At 45.6% G+C, this 18,957-nt stretch overlaps 1 protein-coding gene and 1 pseudogene across 2 annotated transcripts; one reads left to right on the forward strand and one right to left on the reverse strand.

The window, feature by feature from the left end:
- The first annotated feature begins 266 nt into the window (after positions 1-266).
- On the forward strand, positions 267-1,063 carry LOC139184106 (large ribosomal subunit protein uL30 pseudogene; annotated as a pseudogene).
- A 2,638-nt stretch (positions 1,064-3,701) lies between these two features.
- LOC109561782 (zinc finger protein 77-like) lies at positions 3,702-18,771 on the reverse strand. 2 transcript variants are annotated; one of them, XM_019964516.2, is made up of 3 exons: positions 17,060-18,771; positions 10,973-11,132; positions 3,702-10,557 (listed from the first exon to the last, which is right to left on the reverse strand). In XM_019964516.2, the coding sequence occupies exons 2-3, from the start codon at positions 11,017-11,019 to the stop codon at positions 9,369-9,371; spliced, it is 1,236 nt and encodes a 411-aa protein (XP_019820075.2). In that variant the 5' UTR covers positions 11,020-11,132; positions 17,060-18,771; the 3' UTR covers positions 3,702-9,368. The 2 variants fall into 2 exon arrangements, with proteins under 2 accessions (XP_019820075.2, XP_070649257.1); XM_070793156.1 differs by lacking the exon at positions 17,060-18,771 and adding an exon at positions 12,161-17,037.
- Between the last annotated feature and the right edge of the window lie 186 nt (positions 18,772-18,957).

Consider the following 18,957-nt stretch of genomic DNA (forward strand, 5'->3'; position numbering starts at 1 on the left):
GGAAGTCCAGACTCAGGTTCCCTGCAGATTGCTCCGTTCACGGAATGTGGACGAGAAAATACGGGTCATAGCGCTTTGTTGATGGAAATAAAATTAAATGAATAAACACATTTATTTAAGCCAAACTGAAGACCATAGCGCTTGAGACAGCCTCTCAGATCTCAGAGGAATTGCTCAGAAGCACGGTTTTTAGCACAGATTCCTCTCTTGTCAGAACATAATACATCAAACAAGTCAGGGCAACATTCTTACAAGATTTCAAAAAGCAAATAGTCCTCTTTCCCGGCTGGAACCATGGAGGGTGCAGAAGAGAAGAAAAAGAAGGTTCCTGCTGTGCCAGAAACCCTTAAGAAAAAGCGGAAGAATTTCGCAGAGCTTAAGATCAAGCAACTGAGAAAGAAGTTTGCCCAAAAGATGCTTCGAAAGGCAAGGAGGAAGCTTATCTATGAAAAAGCTAAGCATTACCACAAGGAATACAGGCAGATGTACAGAACTGAAATTCGAATGGCTAGGATGGCACGAAAAGCCGGTAACTTCTATGTACCCGCGGAACCCAAATTGGCGTTTGTCATCAGGATCAGAGGTATCAATGGTGTGAGCCCAAAGGTTCGAAAGGTGCTGCAGCTCCTTCGCCTCCGGCAGATCTTCAACGGCACCTTTGTGAAGCTCAACAAGGCGTCAATTAACATGCTGAGAATTGTGGAGCCATACATTGCATGGGGGTACCCAAATCTGAAGTCTGTAAATGAATTGATTTACAAGCGTGGTTACGGCAAAATCAACAAAAAGCGAATTGCCCTGACAGACAACGCATTGATTGCTCGATCTCTTGGGAGATATGGAATCATCTGCATGGAGGATCTGATTCATGAGATCTATACCGTTGGAAAACGTTTCAAAGAAGCAAACTTCCTGTGGCCCTTTAAATTGTCTTCTCCACGAGGTGGAATGAAGAAAAAGACCACCCATTTTGTAGAAGGTGGAGATGCTGGCAACAGGGAAGACCAGATCAACAGGCTTATTAGAAGGATGAACTAAGATATCTACCAGGATTATTATTGTAATCTGGTTAATAAACAATCGAAACAAACAAACAAAAAAACCAAAAAGCAAATAGTCTTATCATTGAAGGAGGACCAGCATTGATGCCTCAGGAAGGGAGGCAGCTAATCTTCATTAAAAAAAAAAAAAAAGTATTGTTGTATTTTTATTTTTGTGCTAGGTCTTCCTTGGAGTTTGCAGGTTTTCTCTAGTTGCCGCGAGTGGAGTCTACTCTCGAGTTGCAGTTCGAGGGCTTCTCATTGCAGTGGCATCTCTTGTTTAGTGTGGGTTCTAGGGCACTCTGGCTTATTAATTATGGCCCCTGGGCTTAGTTGCCCCTGGGCATGCCGGATCTTCCCAGACAGGGGACTGAACCTGTGTCCTCTGCATTACAAGGCAGAGTCTTAACCACTGGACCACCAGGGAAGCCCCTAATCTTTATTTTTAAAACACATTTTACTTTTGGTCAGTGGGTGCTTTAATAATTTAAAGTAGATGGACAATGCATGTTCAATAGGCCACAAACAGATTGTTGTAGCATAAAATTCGACTTAAATCGGGCTTCCCTGATGGCTCAGATGGTAAAGAATCCACCTGCAAAACTGGAGATCAGAGTTCGATCCCTAGAGCAGGGAAAGGCTACCCAATCCAGAATTCCAGAGGCAGAAGCCTGGTGGACTATAGTCCATGGGGGTCGCAGGGAGTTGGACAGGACTGAGCAATTAACACTTTCATTTTCGACTTGAATCAGGTATGCATCAGAATGACTTCCCCAGACCTCAATAGGTGAAAATCTGTTTCATCAATTTGGCGACCTTCAGTGTCAGGACACGGCGTGGACTAAGGTCACCATTCCTGAGTCCAGCTTAGCAACATAGGGTGAGAGACGGGTGCCACAGAACATAAGAAAACACAAAGACAGAATAGAAGGAAAGATGGGACTGGGGAACTCAAGACCTTGAGGATCAAGAGCCCCGACATTCAATGCCGCGTCACTTTTTTCGAACTTCTTGGTTTGCAGAAAGTATCTGTTTTTTTAAGATAACATAAGTTTCGCATGTTCCCAATCATGTCCCCAGTTAATGTTTTTCTTTTGAACTTCGATGTTATTTTCTGTACAAAGGCCACCATATGGCTGGGAGCAAAGATCCCCGCAGGAACATCGGAGAAACAATCAGTGCGTGTGCAAGCAGCTTTCTGACTTGCGCTGACCGGGCATTGCTAAGTCCGCACTCCTCTCTCTCCATCTGCTCAAGCAGGTCACTCTGACCCCAGCCAATCAGCCCATGTACTCTGGTTATTTTTTATTGCTGTTTCCTGTTATTTTTTCATGGTTTTGCGAAGACATCTGGAGAATGTTTCCCACATTTCCCCCTTTTTGTTTTTGTAACAGTAGTTAGGCTGACTGGGCCACTTCTTTCTTCATTAATTTTCTGAGGGCTTTTCTTGTGCATCTGAAGACTAAACACAAGATTATTTAAAAGCAGCAAAAATATATGAGTGCCTATAAGCCCGCCACCTATGCCTTTTATCCAGTCCAAAGGATTCAGTGCTTTTAGGCCATCAGCTATACCTTGTAAGGTTTTGGTTTGGGGTTACAGCTTAAAGATGCATGTTGCATGCCAATAATTTTGGCTTGTAATTGCTGTATGTCCAATGTAAGGTTATCAACCTTGTGTCACTGAGATATCACAATCCTCAGGTGTGTGTGTTATACTGCAGGGAAATTCATATCATATCAGCGTTTAGTCAGTCTCTGTAAATTTTGAAATGTGAACAGCTGCACTTCCTTTTTAAGATTGTATAGCAATGGATGTACAGCTATACCATGTACAAAAAGCCACTGACTTTCATTCTTAAGAGGGTAACCGTTACAAAATGTGAATTGTATATTCATTTAAAAACAAATGATAAGACCAGTGTAGCCTTGGTAACCCTACCTCCTGGTCACCACTAAAATATATTCTGTCTGGGAATTCCCTGGTAGTATGAGTAGGGGACTTCCCAGGTGGCACTAGTGGTTAAAAAAACCCACCTGCCAATGCAGGAGACATGAGAGATGTAGGTTTGATCCCTGGGTCAGGAAGATCCTCTGGAGGAGGGCATGGCAACCCACTCCAGTATTCTTGCCTGGAGAATCCCATGGTCAGAGCAACCTGGTGGGCCACAGTCCATGTGGTTGCAAAGAGTCAGACATGACTGAGCGACTATCACTTTCACTTTCACGTAGATTCCTTTTCCCGTTTTGTTTTTTTTAAAAACTGAATCGTTGGCATTTTGTTATACAAAGTTGTTTCAGGTATTCTGGATAATAAAACCTTGTCACATACATGATTCAAAAATGGGTTGTCTCATTCTGTAGGGTGTCTTTTCATTCTCTTGATAGTGTCCTTTGATGCACAAAACATTTTAATTTTCATGGAGTCCAATTTATCTATTTTGTCTTGTGTTGTTAGTGCCTTCGGTGCCAGGCATCAGGGCATGACATGCCTGCCCACACACAGTGCTCTCTTCTTGCCTCTGCTGTTCTTACCCCCACCTCACTCTCCTCTAGAACAATTGGCATCTCCCTGTCCCTCAAGTACCCAAGGCCCATTCCCGCCTTAGGAGCTGCATTACTCTGCTTGGGCCACCCAAAAAAGCACTGGAGACAGCAGGGCTGAAATCAACAATAATTTATTTTCTCAGGGTTTGGGAGGCTGGACCTACCCGATGAAGTTGTCAGCAGGGCTGGATCTTCTGGAGGCTCTGAGGAGGAACCTGTTCCAGGCATGTCTCCAAGGTTTGCATGCCTTGGCTTGTAGAGAGATCACACCAGGGACTTCCCTGGTGGTGCAGTGTATAAGAATCCGCCTGCCAATGCACGGGACATGGGTTCGATCCTTGGTCTGGGAAGATCCCACATGCCTTGGAGTAACTAAGCCAGAGTGCCACAGCGACTGAGCCCATGCTCTAGAGCCTGAGAGCTGTAACTACTGAGACCATGTGCTGCAACTACTGAGGCCCATGTACCTAGAGCCTGTGGTCCTAAAGTGTGTTCTCCAGAACAGTAAAAGCCACTGCAATGAGAAGCCCAAGCACTACAATGAAGAGCAGACCCAGCTCACCTCAACTGGAGAAAGCCTGTGCAAAAAGCAACAAAAATCCAGTGCTGCCAAAAATAAATAAATAAATAAAAGGAAGATCACATCAACCTCTGCTCTGATTTTACACGGTTAAGACATGTCTGTCTCCTGGGCAGGTGTCTGTGTCCCAATACACATCACTGGATTACAACGTACTCCAATCCATTATGGCCACACCCTGATTACATCTGCACAGACCTTATTTCCAAATCAGGTTTGAGAAAAGGAATATTTCCCACCATATCAGTAAACAAGGATGTCAGTCATCAGTGATTACAGCCCACCTATGAGAGCCACTGAACCTGAAGTAAATCAGGAAGAAGAGTATCTGCCATCTATCAGCCATCAGACTGCATCCACTCCCCACGGTGAGCCCTGAGGAACTCAGGATGTGAAAACACAGGATACTGGCCCCAGGTAGCTGAGATGCATATCAAAGGAATGATTTCAGTGAGCCCAGACTTTTGCATCTTCCCGTACATAGAAGAGTGCTAAATTTCTTAACTTGGGATATTTTATTTTCTTCAATTAACAGTCAGTTTTTGATGTTCTGACTACCTGCCCTTTGTTGCAATACTTCTATATAACCTGGCTCCTCCTCCCACTTCCTTGGAGCAGTTCTCTCAGGCTAACTTGAGATGCTGCCTCCAGGGCTTAAGTCCCTAAAATTCCCTCTGGGTAAAACATAACTCACAACTTTTAGGTTGTGAATATCTTTTAAATTGACAGGTTGTATGAGAGATTCCAGGTGGACATAAAATTGGTGGTGATGAGGGGGGAGAGGAGACATTACTGAATTCAGTATATATGCATACATGCAGGGGTTAATAGTCAGCCACTGTTGCTCTGGCTAAGCCATGAGAAAATCACCATGGGAAAAGAATAAAAGCAAGATACAACAATTAAGTATAATCCAAACAAAAGTACATCGGGTTGATCAGTCGGAGTCATCATGCCCTGCTAAGCTAAGGAAAAACAGGGTGGACCTTGGAATGCTGGGTCAGCGCAAGTTCAGAACACTGCTTGTGCACATACCAAGATGTTTTCCCAAACATATGTGGGTCTATGACCTCCAGCTGAGTGATACCCCTTGTACAAAAAAATAACAAAGGTAGTTCAAAGTAATCAATAAAATGGGAGATGTGACCAGGGACACAGGAGGCTGATTTTATCATAGCACAACAGATATTTCCTGCTTGCCAAAACACTAAATAAAAGGGATGTGGCTCTGAGGAATAAGGCTCTTGATCCTAGAGGTTGAGTCCCCCGCTCCCATCTTCAAAACTTTAATTCTGTCTCTAGTTTCTTTTTTCCAAATTGTGTCGACCACTTTTGATCCCTACCTGCTGTGCTGGCCACAGTACATACATGTCCTTGTATATAGTTTAATAATCTATTTAGGTATAACTGCCAGTGTTAGCTGAAATAGTTTACTCTTCTGCTATAATATTCACTGGAGAGACTGAATGAATGAATGAGTGAAATCTTCTCCATATCCCTCTCATCCCCTCATGTGTGCATGCTGAGTTGCTCAGTCATGTCCAACTCTTTGTGACCCCACAGATTGTAGCCCACCAGGTTCCTCTGTCCATGGGATTCTCCAGGCAAGAATACTGGACTGGGTTGCCATTTCCTTCTCCAGGGGATCTTCCTGACTCAGGGATTGAACTCTGCATTGCAGGCAGATTCTTTACTGTCTGAGCCACCAGGGACGTCCTCTAACCCCATCACTGTGGTACATTTCTTGGTACAATTGTAAAAGGTCAATGAAACCAATAGGTAGATATGTTTGTGCTGGATTGTTTTTTTCATTGTGCATGTGACTGGGAGGTATATTTCCCAGAATCCCTGTCTCTATGATTTCAGGCTAGAATTCACCAACAGCCTAACTTGTATGATGTTTGGAAGGTACTAGTGAGGGAAGGGAGGGATTCCCTGGTGTCTCAGATGGTAAAGCGTCTGCCCACAATGTGGGAGACCCGGGTTCGATCCCTGGGTTGGGAAGATCCCCTGGAGAAGGAAATGGCAACCCACTCCAGTATTCTTGCCTAGAAAATCCCACGGATGGGGGAGCCTGGTGGGCTACAGTCCATGGGGTCGCAAAGAGTTGGACATGACTGAGTAACTTCATGGAGGTCATGGAGTGAGTGAAGAAACCAATTACTCTCAGGGTCTGGAGCCATCACACACAGACGGGCCAGTGCAGAGAGGCTTGTTGGGCAACCAGTGATGAGCTTGAGAGCCTCACTGGTCAGTCAATCAAGCAAGTCCTCAAACCAAACCCCATTTTTTCTCTTCCATTTTCTAAGGGTCCTGACTCCAATTAAGCCTTTATTTCCCACAATCATAATCTGGTGCTAGATATTGAATGTCCCTCCTACGCCATGCACTCTAGGCTCAAACAAACAATTATGCCTCTGACAAATACAGATGTTTGCCCATAGGTCCTTGTATGCTCTGCTCCCCTGTGGCTCAAGTGAGATAGCTGCCTTGGTGCTCCCCGAGTGACACCCCTGTCTTGTTGCACAGTGATTATGTCACTAGGCCCTGAGTACAGTAAGCTTTTCCTGGGCCTTCCAGGATCCCCTTCTTGTGGCCACACATGGCCAGCCCCTAAAAGCACACAAGACAGGTACAGATTCACAGCCTCCAAACAAGCAGGTACAGATTCACAGCCTCCAAATAAGCATTCAGTAGGTACCCCTCTGACACTTTAAATCAGATTATTTTAAAAAAATTATTTATTTGGCTGTGTCAAGTCTGAGTTCAGCACACAGGATCTTTAATTGTGACATGTGGGATCTAGTTACTTGACTAGGGATCAAACCCAGGCCTCCTGCATTGGGAGCTCAGAATCTCAGCCACTGGCCCACCAGAGAAGTTCCTGAACTTGAATTTTCAATGCACATTGTTTTAAATCACATCCTGGGTGATCACATATAAAGCAATGGGAAATCACATATAAAAGTGGACTAATTAAACATTATGGGCTAATCATTTAGAGAGCAGACCCCTGTAAGAGAAAATGCCACAAACTGCTACATGTATTCACAGGAGCTTATCTCAGTCTTGGAAGTATTGAGGGACAAGAAATGCAGGGTCATTACAGCCTCTCATGATGCAACTAGGGAAGTAGGTTTCCTGCATCTGTGGCTGCCATATTACATCTGCAATGGGTAGAGGTAGGAAACATTCACTGTTAGAAGAACAAGATGTTTCCCACAGAAATCATGTAATTAGGAGAATCCTTGGACATGAAGAGGGTCACAGGATATGAGAAAATCACTGAGGGATCTTCTGAAGCCTGAAGAAGTAGCCTGATGGACCTCAAAGAGCCACAGGAACATGCAGGGAATTGTGTGAACTTGAAAACCAAAGAGGACCCATGATAAGGGGCCTTGTCCATACTGCTGAGCAGAGTCCACACTGCTGCCCAGCAGGTAACTAACATCAAACATGTGTCTGACTGGGGCTGTTCCACACAGGCAGAGCCAGAAGTGAGAAAGCAGTGCTGGAGCTCAGGCCACCAGGCTGCCCTGCAGCTCTGTCTCCTGATGGTACAGAAGAGCTGAGAATCATGGTTTCCTCACTCCAGCGCCAGACTTCATGCATCTTCCTCTTCTCAAGAACTTTAACTCAGAATCACTAACAGAAGGACTCTGGATATAGTTTCCCACCTTACCCAAGATGACAACACAGTCCAGTAGAATCATCTAGACAGCAGCTTTCATCTCCATGTCAACAAGTCATTCTTCTTAACTCAGTGTTTTGTGTCCAATTTCTAACCAAGGTCAAGGACAATGAGCACAGGCCAAATTACAAACATTACCAGGCAAGACAGAAGGTCCTTTAAGACCTTCCACAATTACTAATTACTGTGAAGAATACAGATACGGTATCCATTGTCTACAAAGAAACATAGAAGACACATCTTTCAGTATAAAGGTTCTGCTGCTGCTGCTGCTGCTAAGTCGCTTCAGTCGTGTCCGACTCTGTGCGACCCCATAGACGGCAGCCCACCAGGCTCCCCCATCCCTGGGATTCTCCAGGCAAGAACACTGAAGTGGGCTGCCACTTCCTTCTCCAATGCATGAAAGTGAAAAGTGAAAGTGAATTTGCTCAGTCGTGTCTGACTCCTAGCAACCCAATGGACTGCAGCCCACCAGGCTCCTCCGTCCATGGGATTTTCCAGGCAAGAGTATTGGAGTGGGGTGCCATTGCCTTCTCCCCTAGGAAAGTAAATACTGAGTCAGAAAATTCTTGTCAGAAAATCTGAGTCAGAAAATCTCTAACAGTGGACCAGGAAATACTTTTCAACAATACAGACCTCATATCATGATCACATACTGGGAATATAAAACAAAGAAAGAATCAAAAACTTTTCGCCTAAACATACCAAGTTGCACACATGCACACACACAAAAAATGAAAACTGAAAACAACTTACACCCCTAGGTTCAAAAGACTTTGTAGGGACTTCCCTGGTGGTCTGATGGTTAAGGGTCCTGCTGACAATGCAGGGGACATGGGTTCATTTCCTGGTCTGGGAAGATCCTACATGCCTCGGGGCAACTAAGCCTGTGCATCACAACTACTGAGCCCATGCTCGGTAACGAGAGAGTAGCCCCCACTCAGCACAACCAGAGAAATCCCTCTCACAGCAATGAAGACCCAAAACAGTAATAAATAAATAAATAAAAATTTTAAAGACATTGTAACAGGAATTCTCTGGCAGTCCAATGGTTAGGATCCTGCACTTTCACTGCAGAGGCATGGATACCATGCTTAGTTAGAAAACTAAGATTCCCCCAAGCCAAGAGACATAGTCCTCCCACCCAAAAGACATTATAACAGAAATGAGATAAACTTTATATGACTGCATGATGATGTAAAATCAAAGGTAATGAAATATAATTAGTATAGATGAAGGAGACAGTGCGATAGTTACCTTAAGTGTTCAGATTAGCAACATGAACTAGAAATGAATACCCTGGGATCCCTATCGAAGATGAGGCACTTAGGAAGGGAAAACCATATTTATATCCATTAAGAGATTTCTGTCATGCCCTGAGTTTTTGTGTATGAAATAAGTGAAGACCTGAAGGTTTTCCCACAGTGTCCCATTCACAAGGTTCTGCTCCAGGGCGCTGCTCACATTCCAAGTCTGAAGTGAAAGTGAAATCTCTCCCAGAGGCCTGGTGTTCAGCGTTGCTCCCCGGTGTGTGTCCTCATATGTCCTCGCAGGTTTGTGGGGTACCAAAAGGCTTTCCCACACTGCTGACATGCGTAGGGCTTCTCCTCACTGTGCATTCGCACATGCTTCCTTAAGGAGGAGGGCCAACGGAAAGCCTTCTGACACTGAGTGCATGTGTAGGCTCTCTCCCTGCTGTGTGTCCTCAGGTGTCCACGAAGGGAGGCTTGGTGCATGAAGGCTTTCCCACAGAATGGACATCCAAAGGGCTTCTCCCCCGTGTGTGTTCTCTCATGTTCCTGGAGGGACATGGAGCAGCTGTAGGCTTTGCCGCATTCTGTGCATTTATAGGGCTTTGCTCCATTGTGCATCTTTACATGCTTTTTAAAATATCTCTGATGCCTGAAGGCTTTCCCGCAGTGCTGGCATTCATAGGGCTTTTCCTGACTGTGTGTTCCTGCATGTTCCCTGAGGGATAAGGAGGAGCTGTAGGCTTTGCCGCATTCTGTGCATTCGTAGGGCTTCATGCCGCTGTGTGTTTTCATGTGTCTTCTGAAGTACTTGGGACAACTGAAGGCTTTTCCACATTTCTTACACATATAAGCTTTGTCACTGGTGTGTATAGTCATGTGTCCAACCAGGGATAAGGAATATCGGAGGGCTTGCTCACATTCCTCACACTCACAGTGTTTTTCTTCAGTGTGAGTTCTCATGTGCCGTGCAAGGTACGAATGATAGGAAAAGGATTTCCCACAAACTTTACACGTGTGGGTTTTCTGTCCATGCTGACCTCTCTCATGTCCCTTAAAGGATGAGGGGAAAGCGAGAGCTTTTCCAGATTTCTTACAATCTGAAGACCATTTACTACCATGACTCTTCACACATCTCTTACATGTTCTCCCAGCATCCTGACATTTATTGGGTTCCTCTACAATGTCTGTTCCCCTAGGAGGGCTTAGGCATGAGACACAGCTGCAGGCTTCCCCACATTCCTCACATGGATAATGTCTGTATCCAGGGAGAGATTTCTGCTGATTATGGAAAGAACAGCCCCTGTAGGCTTTTCCACACTTAGTGCATTTACAGGGCTGAATTCCAGGCCAATATCCTTTATGCAGAGTAAGATCTGTAATTTGGTTCAGGGCTTCCAGACAGTGATGACCTTCATTATCTATGCAGAGCTTCTCCACCAAATGATTTCTGTTCAAAATGGGAAGCACAATATTAGAGATGAATGATTATAAGTGATTTCTTCACTAATGATTTATTGATGATTGCTCATTATTATTTTGACTACATACTTGCCATTTTCAATGAATGAGCATATTTTTTATACTCTCTGCATTGTGACAAAGTGCAACAAGTTTAATGCTCTGGCTGAGGGCTAAAACAGAGTCAATATTTTCTGTGTTTCTTATATGCAAGGTATCTTGATTGTCATTTTGTTTCCAACCTCATTATGATTTAGATACTCAACATCATATTTAGGAAAGTATTTTCTTTTGAAATTTTTCTAAGTACAAATTTGGTTAGCTAGGTTTACACCTTTCCTTTAGTTTCAAGTGAGTCTAACAGGCTGCAGGTATCCCCCTGCCCGCATGGCAGTGCCACTCACCTCCAATCCCTTTCTAGGGTCTGGTGACCTCCGATGTCAAGAAACATCCAGTTTTCTCCAAAAACAGACCAGGAATCATTTCTTGGGAATCTTACTTTTTTCTCTTCACTGCACAGTTCATTCTTCAAAATATCACACTGAGTACTTGATCTGGTTTTAACTTGAAGGCAAGAACAATTGGTAACAATTATAACAATTGGTAGTGTAACTAAATTCTCAGGAGAGAAACAGTGGGATAAAGGAAAGAAAAGAAATCATATGTAGATTACTTTCCATATACAGATTCAAAAATGTAAACAAATTTTATAAGGAAAAATAGACATGGGGACAAAGAAATGACCTTGACTGTTTGGAATTTTGGCCATCACCGGAAAAATGAGTCAAAGTGGCAGCTTTGTCCACTAAGAGATATTTCAAAAAGAATGGAGGCTGATGTCTGATCAATATTATCAAAGAAGGAAAGTAGAAAGAAATGGGGCAAAACACACTTTCCCAAATCCTTCCTTTGTACAGGGAGGTACAAAAAGACTTCTTGAGTGGGCAAGGATGGATGAAAACTCCAAGAGGGAAGCCAGGTTAATTATACCCATCACCTTCTCAGAGACCTAGTCATGTTCCTAATGGGTATGTCCAAACATCGCTGCCTGATCCAGAACCTGCTCCTCCCAAGAGGTGAGCTCCCTGGTGATCTCAGGTACAGAGGCCCTGGACATGGTCTGTGTCCATAGACCCAGCAGCCCTTGAGATGTTGGACAGTGTGTGGCTGCCTTCCTGCTAGTGGAGAAAGTTCCTCATGGGGAGGGTGGAGAACAGCAAGCTGTCCATGAGATGGGCCAATTCTCCAGTCCTCATGTCACTGATGATGGGTCAGTGTGGGTTTAACTGCAACAAGACCATCGTGTCAAATGTGTATTGATAAGTGTAAGTTTCACAGGGTGAAAACCATTATGCTTCTCTCACGCCCCAAATTAGGGAACCTTGAGATTCTGCTCAAGAGTGACAAAAAGGCAATCAATGCATGAAACTGTTTTCATGGAAAAGCAACCTGATTATAGGTAGGTTCTATAATGGCAGGGGCCATGTCTGCCTTTTTTCCAACATATTCCCATCCCTGTCCCTCGTAAGAAAGGACATTATAAGAAATAACTGTTCCCTAAAGACTTAGTGCAGGGAGGAAGCTGTCCTCACCCACAGAGGCCAGGTTCCTGCAGGTCTCCAGCATCACATCTCTGTAGAGTTTCCTCTGACCAGGGTCCAGCAAGGCCCACTCCTCCAGGGTGAAGTTCACAGCCACATCTTCAAAGACTACTGAGTCTTGAAACAGCCATATATTCTGTGTCAGTGAGGCCCCCCTTTCACCCTTGAGTGTGGGAGGATGGGGAGGCCAACAGGTGGGAACTGGATTCAATTCCTAGGACTCCTGAGCTCACACTCTTGTGGGAAATGACCATACGCCAGCAAATCCAATGCAGGTTCCTCAGTGATGGAAAGTGCTGGACACTGAAGCAAAATATGACAGCAACAGCAGACATGGACTAATGGAGACAGGACTAAAAAGAACTGTTCTTACTGAGATAGTAGATTCTGAAGCATGGTAAAGACTGATAAATGAAACCATCATTCAGATAACATGGAAATTAACATTGGCTTGGTTGAAAGTTATCACTGTCTTGTCACCTTCAAGAACTAGAATCAGAACATCAGTGCTGCTGGATCTGAATAACCATGAACCTGAAGGCAACAGCAACAAGCAGTCTGGTTTGATCCCCTCATATCCGACAGAGGCAGAGACACAACCCCTCCTGTGATGAGGTGGACACTGAGGGTATACAGGCCATCCAGGATGCAGGGCTCAGCACATCTGTTGGGTAAGAAAGGGCCTGGTTCCTCAGGAAGCTGTCAAGCCAGCAGGGCCTCTCAGATAAATAACAGAGTGCTTGGAATTCAAAGAAGATGTCTCACAAACAAGAATTGTTGAAGAATCTGATGGTGATTGAGCCAAAGAGGGAGAATGAAGAACCTAATTATTATATTTAGAGAAATATGGGATTACTCTACATTGATGATATAAAAAGATAACAAGTACAAAATTAAAAAGTAGAGTTTTTTTAAGCAAAAAAAAATATGGGTTCTAGATGTGAAGAAAAAAGAAATCCCACAACATCAGCTACAAAGAAGGCAAAGTTACTTCGACTAGGGTTGCAACTGAGTTTGCTAGTCACATACTTGATGAGAGCACTGTATCAGAAATATATGTGAAGAACTCCCATAACAACAATCCTGGAGAAGGAAATGGCAACCTGCTCCAGTATTCTTGCCTGGGAAATCCCATGGAACAGAGGAGCCTGATGGGCTATACAGTCCATGGGGTTGCAAGAGTTGGACATGACTTAGTGACTAAACAACATGACAACAATAAAAAATAAAAGACAAATAAGACAACTCAATAATGGGGCAATAAATGTGAAAAGACAATTCTCCAAAGAAGATATACAAATGGCCAATAACCACATGAAAAGATGTTAAACACCATTAGTATTAATCATTGGGAATCCATATACAAAATTGAATTGTGGGGAGACACTTTCCAACCCCTTCTAGGAGGCTAGCATTATGCTGATACCAAAACCAAAAAAAGACATCACACATAAAGTTACAGAGCAGTATCCCATATAAACACAAACAAAAAAATTCCTCAACATAATGCTAGCAATCCAAATCCATAGAGATATAAAAAGGATTCAACACCAGGACCAAGTGGGATTTATTCCAGGAATAAAAAGTTTGGTTCAAAGAAACAAAGCTGCTGGTGCTGCTGCTAAGTCACTTCAGTCGTGTCTGACTCTGTGCGACCCCATAGATGGCAGCCCACCAGGCTCTGCCATCCCTGGGATTCCCCAGGCAAGAACACTGGAATGGATTGCCATTTCCTTCTCCAATGCATGAAAGTGAAAAGTGAAAGTGAAGTCACTCGGTCGTGTCCGACTCTTCACAACCCCATGGACTGCAGCCTACCAGGCTCCTCCATCCATAGGAAACTGGTATCATATACCTTATTAATAAAGAACAAAAACCACATGATCACCTCAACAGACTCAGAAAAGGTATCTGTGAAAACACATCACCTTTGGGACTTTCCTGGTGGCTCAGGGGTAAAGAATCTGCACGCCAATGCTGGGGACACAGGTTCAATCCCTGGTCCATGAAGATCCCACATGCTGTGAAGCAACTAAGCCAATGGGCAACTACTGAGCCAGCACTCTGGAGCCTACGAGCTGTAGCTACTGAAGGTTGAGTACCTAGAGCCTGTGCTTCACGACGAGAAAAGCCACTGCAATACGAAGCCTGGGCAATGAAGAGCAGCCCCTGCTCGCCGCGACTAGAAAAAGCCCAAGAGCAGCCACAAAGATCCGACACAACCAAAGGGGAAAAAAAAAATACTGCTTTGCCAATGCAGGGGGCACAGGTTCGATCCCTAGTTGGGGAACTAAGATCCCACATGCCATGTGGATAGGCAAAAAAAGATTTAAAAAAAAAAGGAATTAGAAATGGCTTCCTTAGTGGTTCAGTGGTAAACAATCCACTTGCCAATGCAGGAGACACTAGTTCGATCCTGTGGAGCAAATAAGCCTGTGTATCACAACAAGAGAAGCCACTGCAATGATAAGCCCACACACAACTAGAGAGTAGCCCCAGCTGGCCATAACTAGACAAAAGTCACAGCAGCAGTGAAGACCCAGCACAGTCAAAAGTAAATAAATAAAATTACTTTTGAAAAAAAAAAAGCAAAATATCTCATCATAATGCTTTTTAAGAAAGGGACGAAAAACAACCCCACATCATCTTTTCTTAATAAAAATACTCAGCAAACTCGAAATAGAGGGAATGAAATGCTAAAGGGCATCCAGGAGATGCTGATACCTAACATTTGAACAGACACTCTTCCAAAGAAGAAATATAAATGGTCAATAAGCTCAGGAAAAGGAAAACAAAAAAAAGAAAAAACAAACATTCATGAAAAGATGTTCAACCTGAGTCATCAGGGGAATGCAAAGAAAGTTTTTGGGAATTCAGTCTGATTTGATTTCAGTACTACAGAGTGAAAATGGCGATCCCACAGATGCCTTAATAGAGGTTTCCTGGATAGAAACGTGGCCCCCGACTCCACCATGGAGGTGCTGGCTTAAAGCACAGTGGGTCAGCCATGCTCACCCATCACCACCGTGTACTGTTTGCATCAGCCAAGGACAGTGCCTGGAGAAGAGTCCGCCCACCATCCTGAACCATCCATAAGCTATATCATTCTTGTGGAAACTCCCAACAATGCCCCATCAAGTAGGAAAAAAGATAAGAAAGAACTTTTAAAAGCCTCAGATTGAGAGCTGGGAGACACACGGAGTCAGCAAGGAGAATCTCCCAGAGGACGGGCTGGGTCAGTGATGTGATGAAGCCTGGTAAAGGGAAAACTAGCTCTTACTTCTTGCGTGTTTGGGGAAAACTCAGTTTTCCCTCCTGTGTGTTTCTTCCCTCTGTGTCTCTTTACCCTCATGGAGACCACATCACTTCAGAGACTCCTGGTCCCCAGTATGTCGTGGTTTCTCCCCATACCAGGCAATTCTCTGAGACTCCATCTGGGTTTCCTACCCTTGAAACTGGGGTCTGACATGCTCTACCTGGATATGGCATTGGATTCCACAGGTTAAAGGCTCAGTCCCTCAAGACTGCCTCTAACTCCCAGACACACACACACACTTCAGATGCCAGTCTCAGGATCAGACTGTCACCTACGCTTCTTCAAACCTACCGGCTGTAGATCAGTTTCCCATGACCCCTCTCCTGGGGTTCCATTATTTTTTAAAACTTAATTATTTTTGGCTTAATTGGGTCTTAGTTGCTCTGTGGCATGTGGGATTTAATCCCCAGACCAGGGATCAAACCCACATCCCCTGCATTGGAAGGAGGTTTCTTAACCACTAGACCACCAGGGAAGTCCCAGGTTCCATTATTTTGCTAGAGCAAATTACTCCTTTGTGTAAAATAAACTCCTTTTGAGACACTTACAGACTCCTTCCCGCACCCCGCAATAACACACCTTAATCAAAGTATGGAAGTGCATGATTAGGAATTTTGAAGTTTTCATTTGACCAAGTGTTCACAATTGCCCATTTGTAACCCAAACTTTCCCCTGACTTTTTGGTTACCAGCTCCCCCTGCCCATCCTCAAGAAGCACTGAGATGCAGAATAAAGCTCCCCTTCTCCCCATCTGGGCTGAGAATGCACTGACCCCAGAAATCCCCCAGGCTATCAAACAGCCTTGCTCTCACCCTTCTCAACCAGAACAGAAAAGCCGTTTTCTGTTTCGTCTGAGACCCTGGGACATATGTTGAGATCGGAGTCCTGTCCCTACTCCAAATCTCTGGAATATTAAAACAAGCCCACAGCCCCAAATGGAGTCACTTATGCTGAGTCCCAAGACACCGAGCTGGTTGAACTTAAGAGTTTCAGCCTCTCCCAGAAATGGAATTTGAAAGCAGTCAATCAGGAATTACCGGGTCGGCACAGGGAGACGATCTGCCTGGCAGACCCGCGCCCTCCCTAGGGTAAAGGAACCTGCCACAGACAAAACCCACTTTCGCTGCTTCCTTCGACCCGCTCACTTTTGCCTACAGGAGACTTAACCCGCAGCGCCCTTCAGTGCTGTATGGGAAGCTGCCAGATTCATGAATGGCTGAATAAAACCAGGAAGAGCTTGGAAACTTACTTGGTTGAATTTTGTTTTTTAATGGGAATAAAGCACCTTCCTACCTGGTAGGGATATGACTGCATCTGTCAGGTCAGGACGAGTTCCCTCACCCTAGCCCCTGACCACTGCCCGGGTCATCCGGTCCTCCCCGGGATCCCCAAGGGGCGCATTCTCAGGCCGAGACTCCCACTCAAGAGGGGACGGGAAGGGACAGGACAACGGGGTCGAGGGGGAAACTTGGGTCGCTATCTAGAGGAGCGGGCGCCGGAACCCGGGCCTGCCTCAGCTCCCAACGGGTCGTAATCAGCCCCAGCTGGTCTCCGGCTCCGGCCAGAGAACTCACCATATCTTCCAGTTCCTGGATCTCCAGAGCATCCTTCCCGGAGCCCGCGAGCCCACGGAAACACGACACCTGGGGCCGCAACCCACAGTTACGCGGGAGGACTCAGGTCTGAAGCGAGCGACGCCTGCGCGGGATGAGAGGGTGACAGCCGCCGGTCCTGATTGGACGGAGTTCTGGGCCTCCGCCGTCTAATTGGACGGTGTCCCACGCACTCCTCCGCCAGATGCTTCTTATGTACGTAACACCCGCCCCCGCAGCCCTTGATTGAATAGTTCTCCGGGAAGTGGCGATCTTATTGGATGGTACTCCTGACACTCACCCAGGACTCCGAAAGGATAATACTCAGGCAAGATTCCGAGCCCTGATTGGACAGTTGTTCGGACCGTGTTATCCTGACACCTTCCCAGCAGTTCTGGTTATTCTCCTGGGCTTGCCCCCGCCTCCCCTGACTGGACAGTGTTACTGTCCTTCCAGGCTTCAGTGTTTAGTCTGAACCTTCGTCAGGTGCTTATGCCGGGCGGAAGTGTGGTTTTCGGCTTCAGCCCATCCTTGCCCGGCCTTCTTCTAGATACCTGGACTCGCTAGCCCGGGACGTGGGTTCCTAGCAGAACTTGTTGCGGGCAGGTGGACCTGTACCGAGAAGTCCTGACTTACTTGCCCCGCGGAGAGACCCCCTGTCCAGGGTCGGGACTGGATGAGATGGGACAGGAGAGCCTGGTGACCTCAGGGGCCAATGGTCCGGGGGTGAAGTCATTGTGTGTCTGTGCCATTTCTTTAAAAACAAAGACATTCACGTCCGCGTATAAGCCAGGATCCCACCGTGTTTGACGTGTGGCCTTTGGTACCAGGAGGCCCCGCTCTCCTGACCCGGCTCCCAATCTGGGCTTGACTAAATTCTTTTTGAGTCCTATTTCATAGCCCACGGTATCAGGCTCCCTCCCTACAGGGAATAGCAACGCTGGATCGCAGCCCCTCATCTTCTACCTCTGTCTGAGCAACAGTGAGGTTCTGAACAAGCCCCTGGTCAGCTTCTCCAGACAAGGTACCCAGGAGGCTCCTGTCCAGTCCTGGTAGTCTCAGAATCCGCTTAGCCCCTCACTAGCCCAACTTTCATCCTGCTTCCCCTCTTTACACACATGGGAAAAGCCCTTTGCTCTGTGGTTGGAGACGCTGGCCCATCTTAGGCCCGAGCCTCGGTCCTCTGCCAGCACTCTGTGAATAAGATTCCTCTTTAATAAGTCCATAGATTGTTTTTTTAATCAGATAGACTTGTTTTTATAAGACACTTTCATTTTAAAAAATTCTTTATTTTTGGCTGTGTTGGGTCTTCCTTGCTGCAGCAGGCTTTTCTCCAGTTGCAGTGCAGTGGCTTCTCATTGCAGCGGCTTCACTTGCTGCTCAGTAGTTGTTGCCCATGGGCTTAGTTGTTCCCTGGCATGTGGGATCTTCCCGGACCAGGGAGCAAACCCATGTCTCCTGCGTTGGCAGGTGGATTCTTAACCACTGAGCCAGCAGGGAAGCCCTAGATACATTTCTTAAATGATGACTCCTGCAGCTTCTGGAGGGCCTGATTTCAGGGCCATGTGGCCTGGGGTGATACCCCAGTGGATACCAACCTGGGTTGCTATGCATCAGATTTTTGTGATTCTATGACACAGCCATAGAGGCTGAGCCACTTGCAGAATCTGAAGACAAAGGTGGGCATAGTAGCATGACTTACAAATACCTTTTGGCCGGGGGGGGGGGGGGGGGGGGGGGGTGGGGGTGGGGGTGTAGGGGCGCCATGTGGCATGAAGGATCTTAGTTCCCCAAGCAGGAATGAACCTGTGCCCCTGCAGTGGAAGTGCAGTCTTAATCACTGCACTGTCAGGGAGGTCCACAAATAGAATTAAATCATA

Source organism: Bos indicus, chromosome 7 (assembly GCF_029378745.1).
Source record: "Bos indicus isolate NIAB-ARS_2022 breed Sahiwal x Tharparkar chromosome 7, NIAB-ARS_B.indTharparkar_mat_pri_1.0, whole genome shotgun sequence".
In the NCBI taxonomy this organism is placed as follows: Eukaryota; Metazoa; Chordata; class Mammalia; order Artiodactyla; family Bovidae; genus Bos; species Bos indicus.

Coding starts and splice junctions, on each gene's coding strand:
- LOC109561782 (XM_070793156.1), bottom strand. CDS start 12,194: ATGCTGGAGACCTGCAGGAACCTGGCCTCTGTGG. Junction 11,133..12,160: donor CAGGAACCTGGCCTCTGTGG/GTGAGGACAGCT, acceptor CTTGCCTTCAAG/TTAAAACCAGATCAAGTACT. Junction 10,558..10,972: donor ACCCTAGAAAGGGATTGGAG/GTGAGTGGCACT, acceptor CATTTTGAACAG/AAATCATTTGGTGGAGAAGC.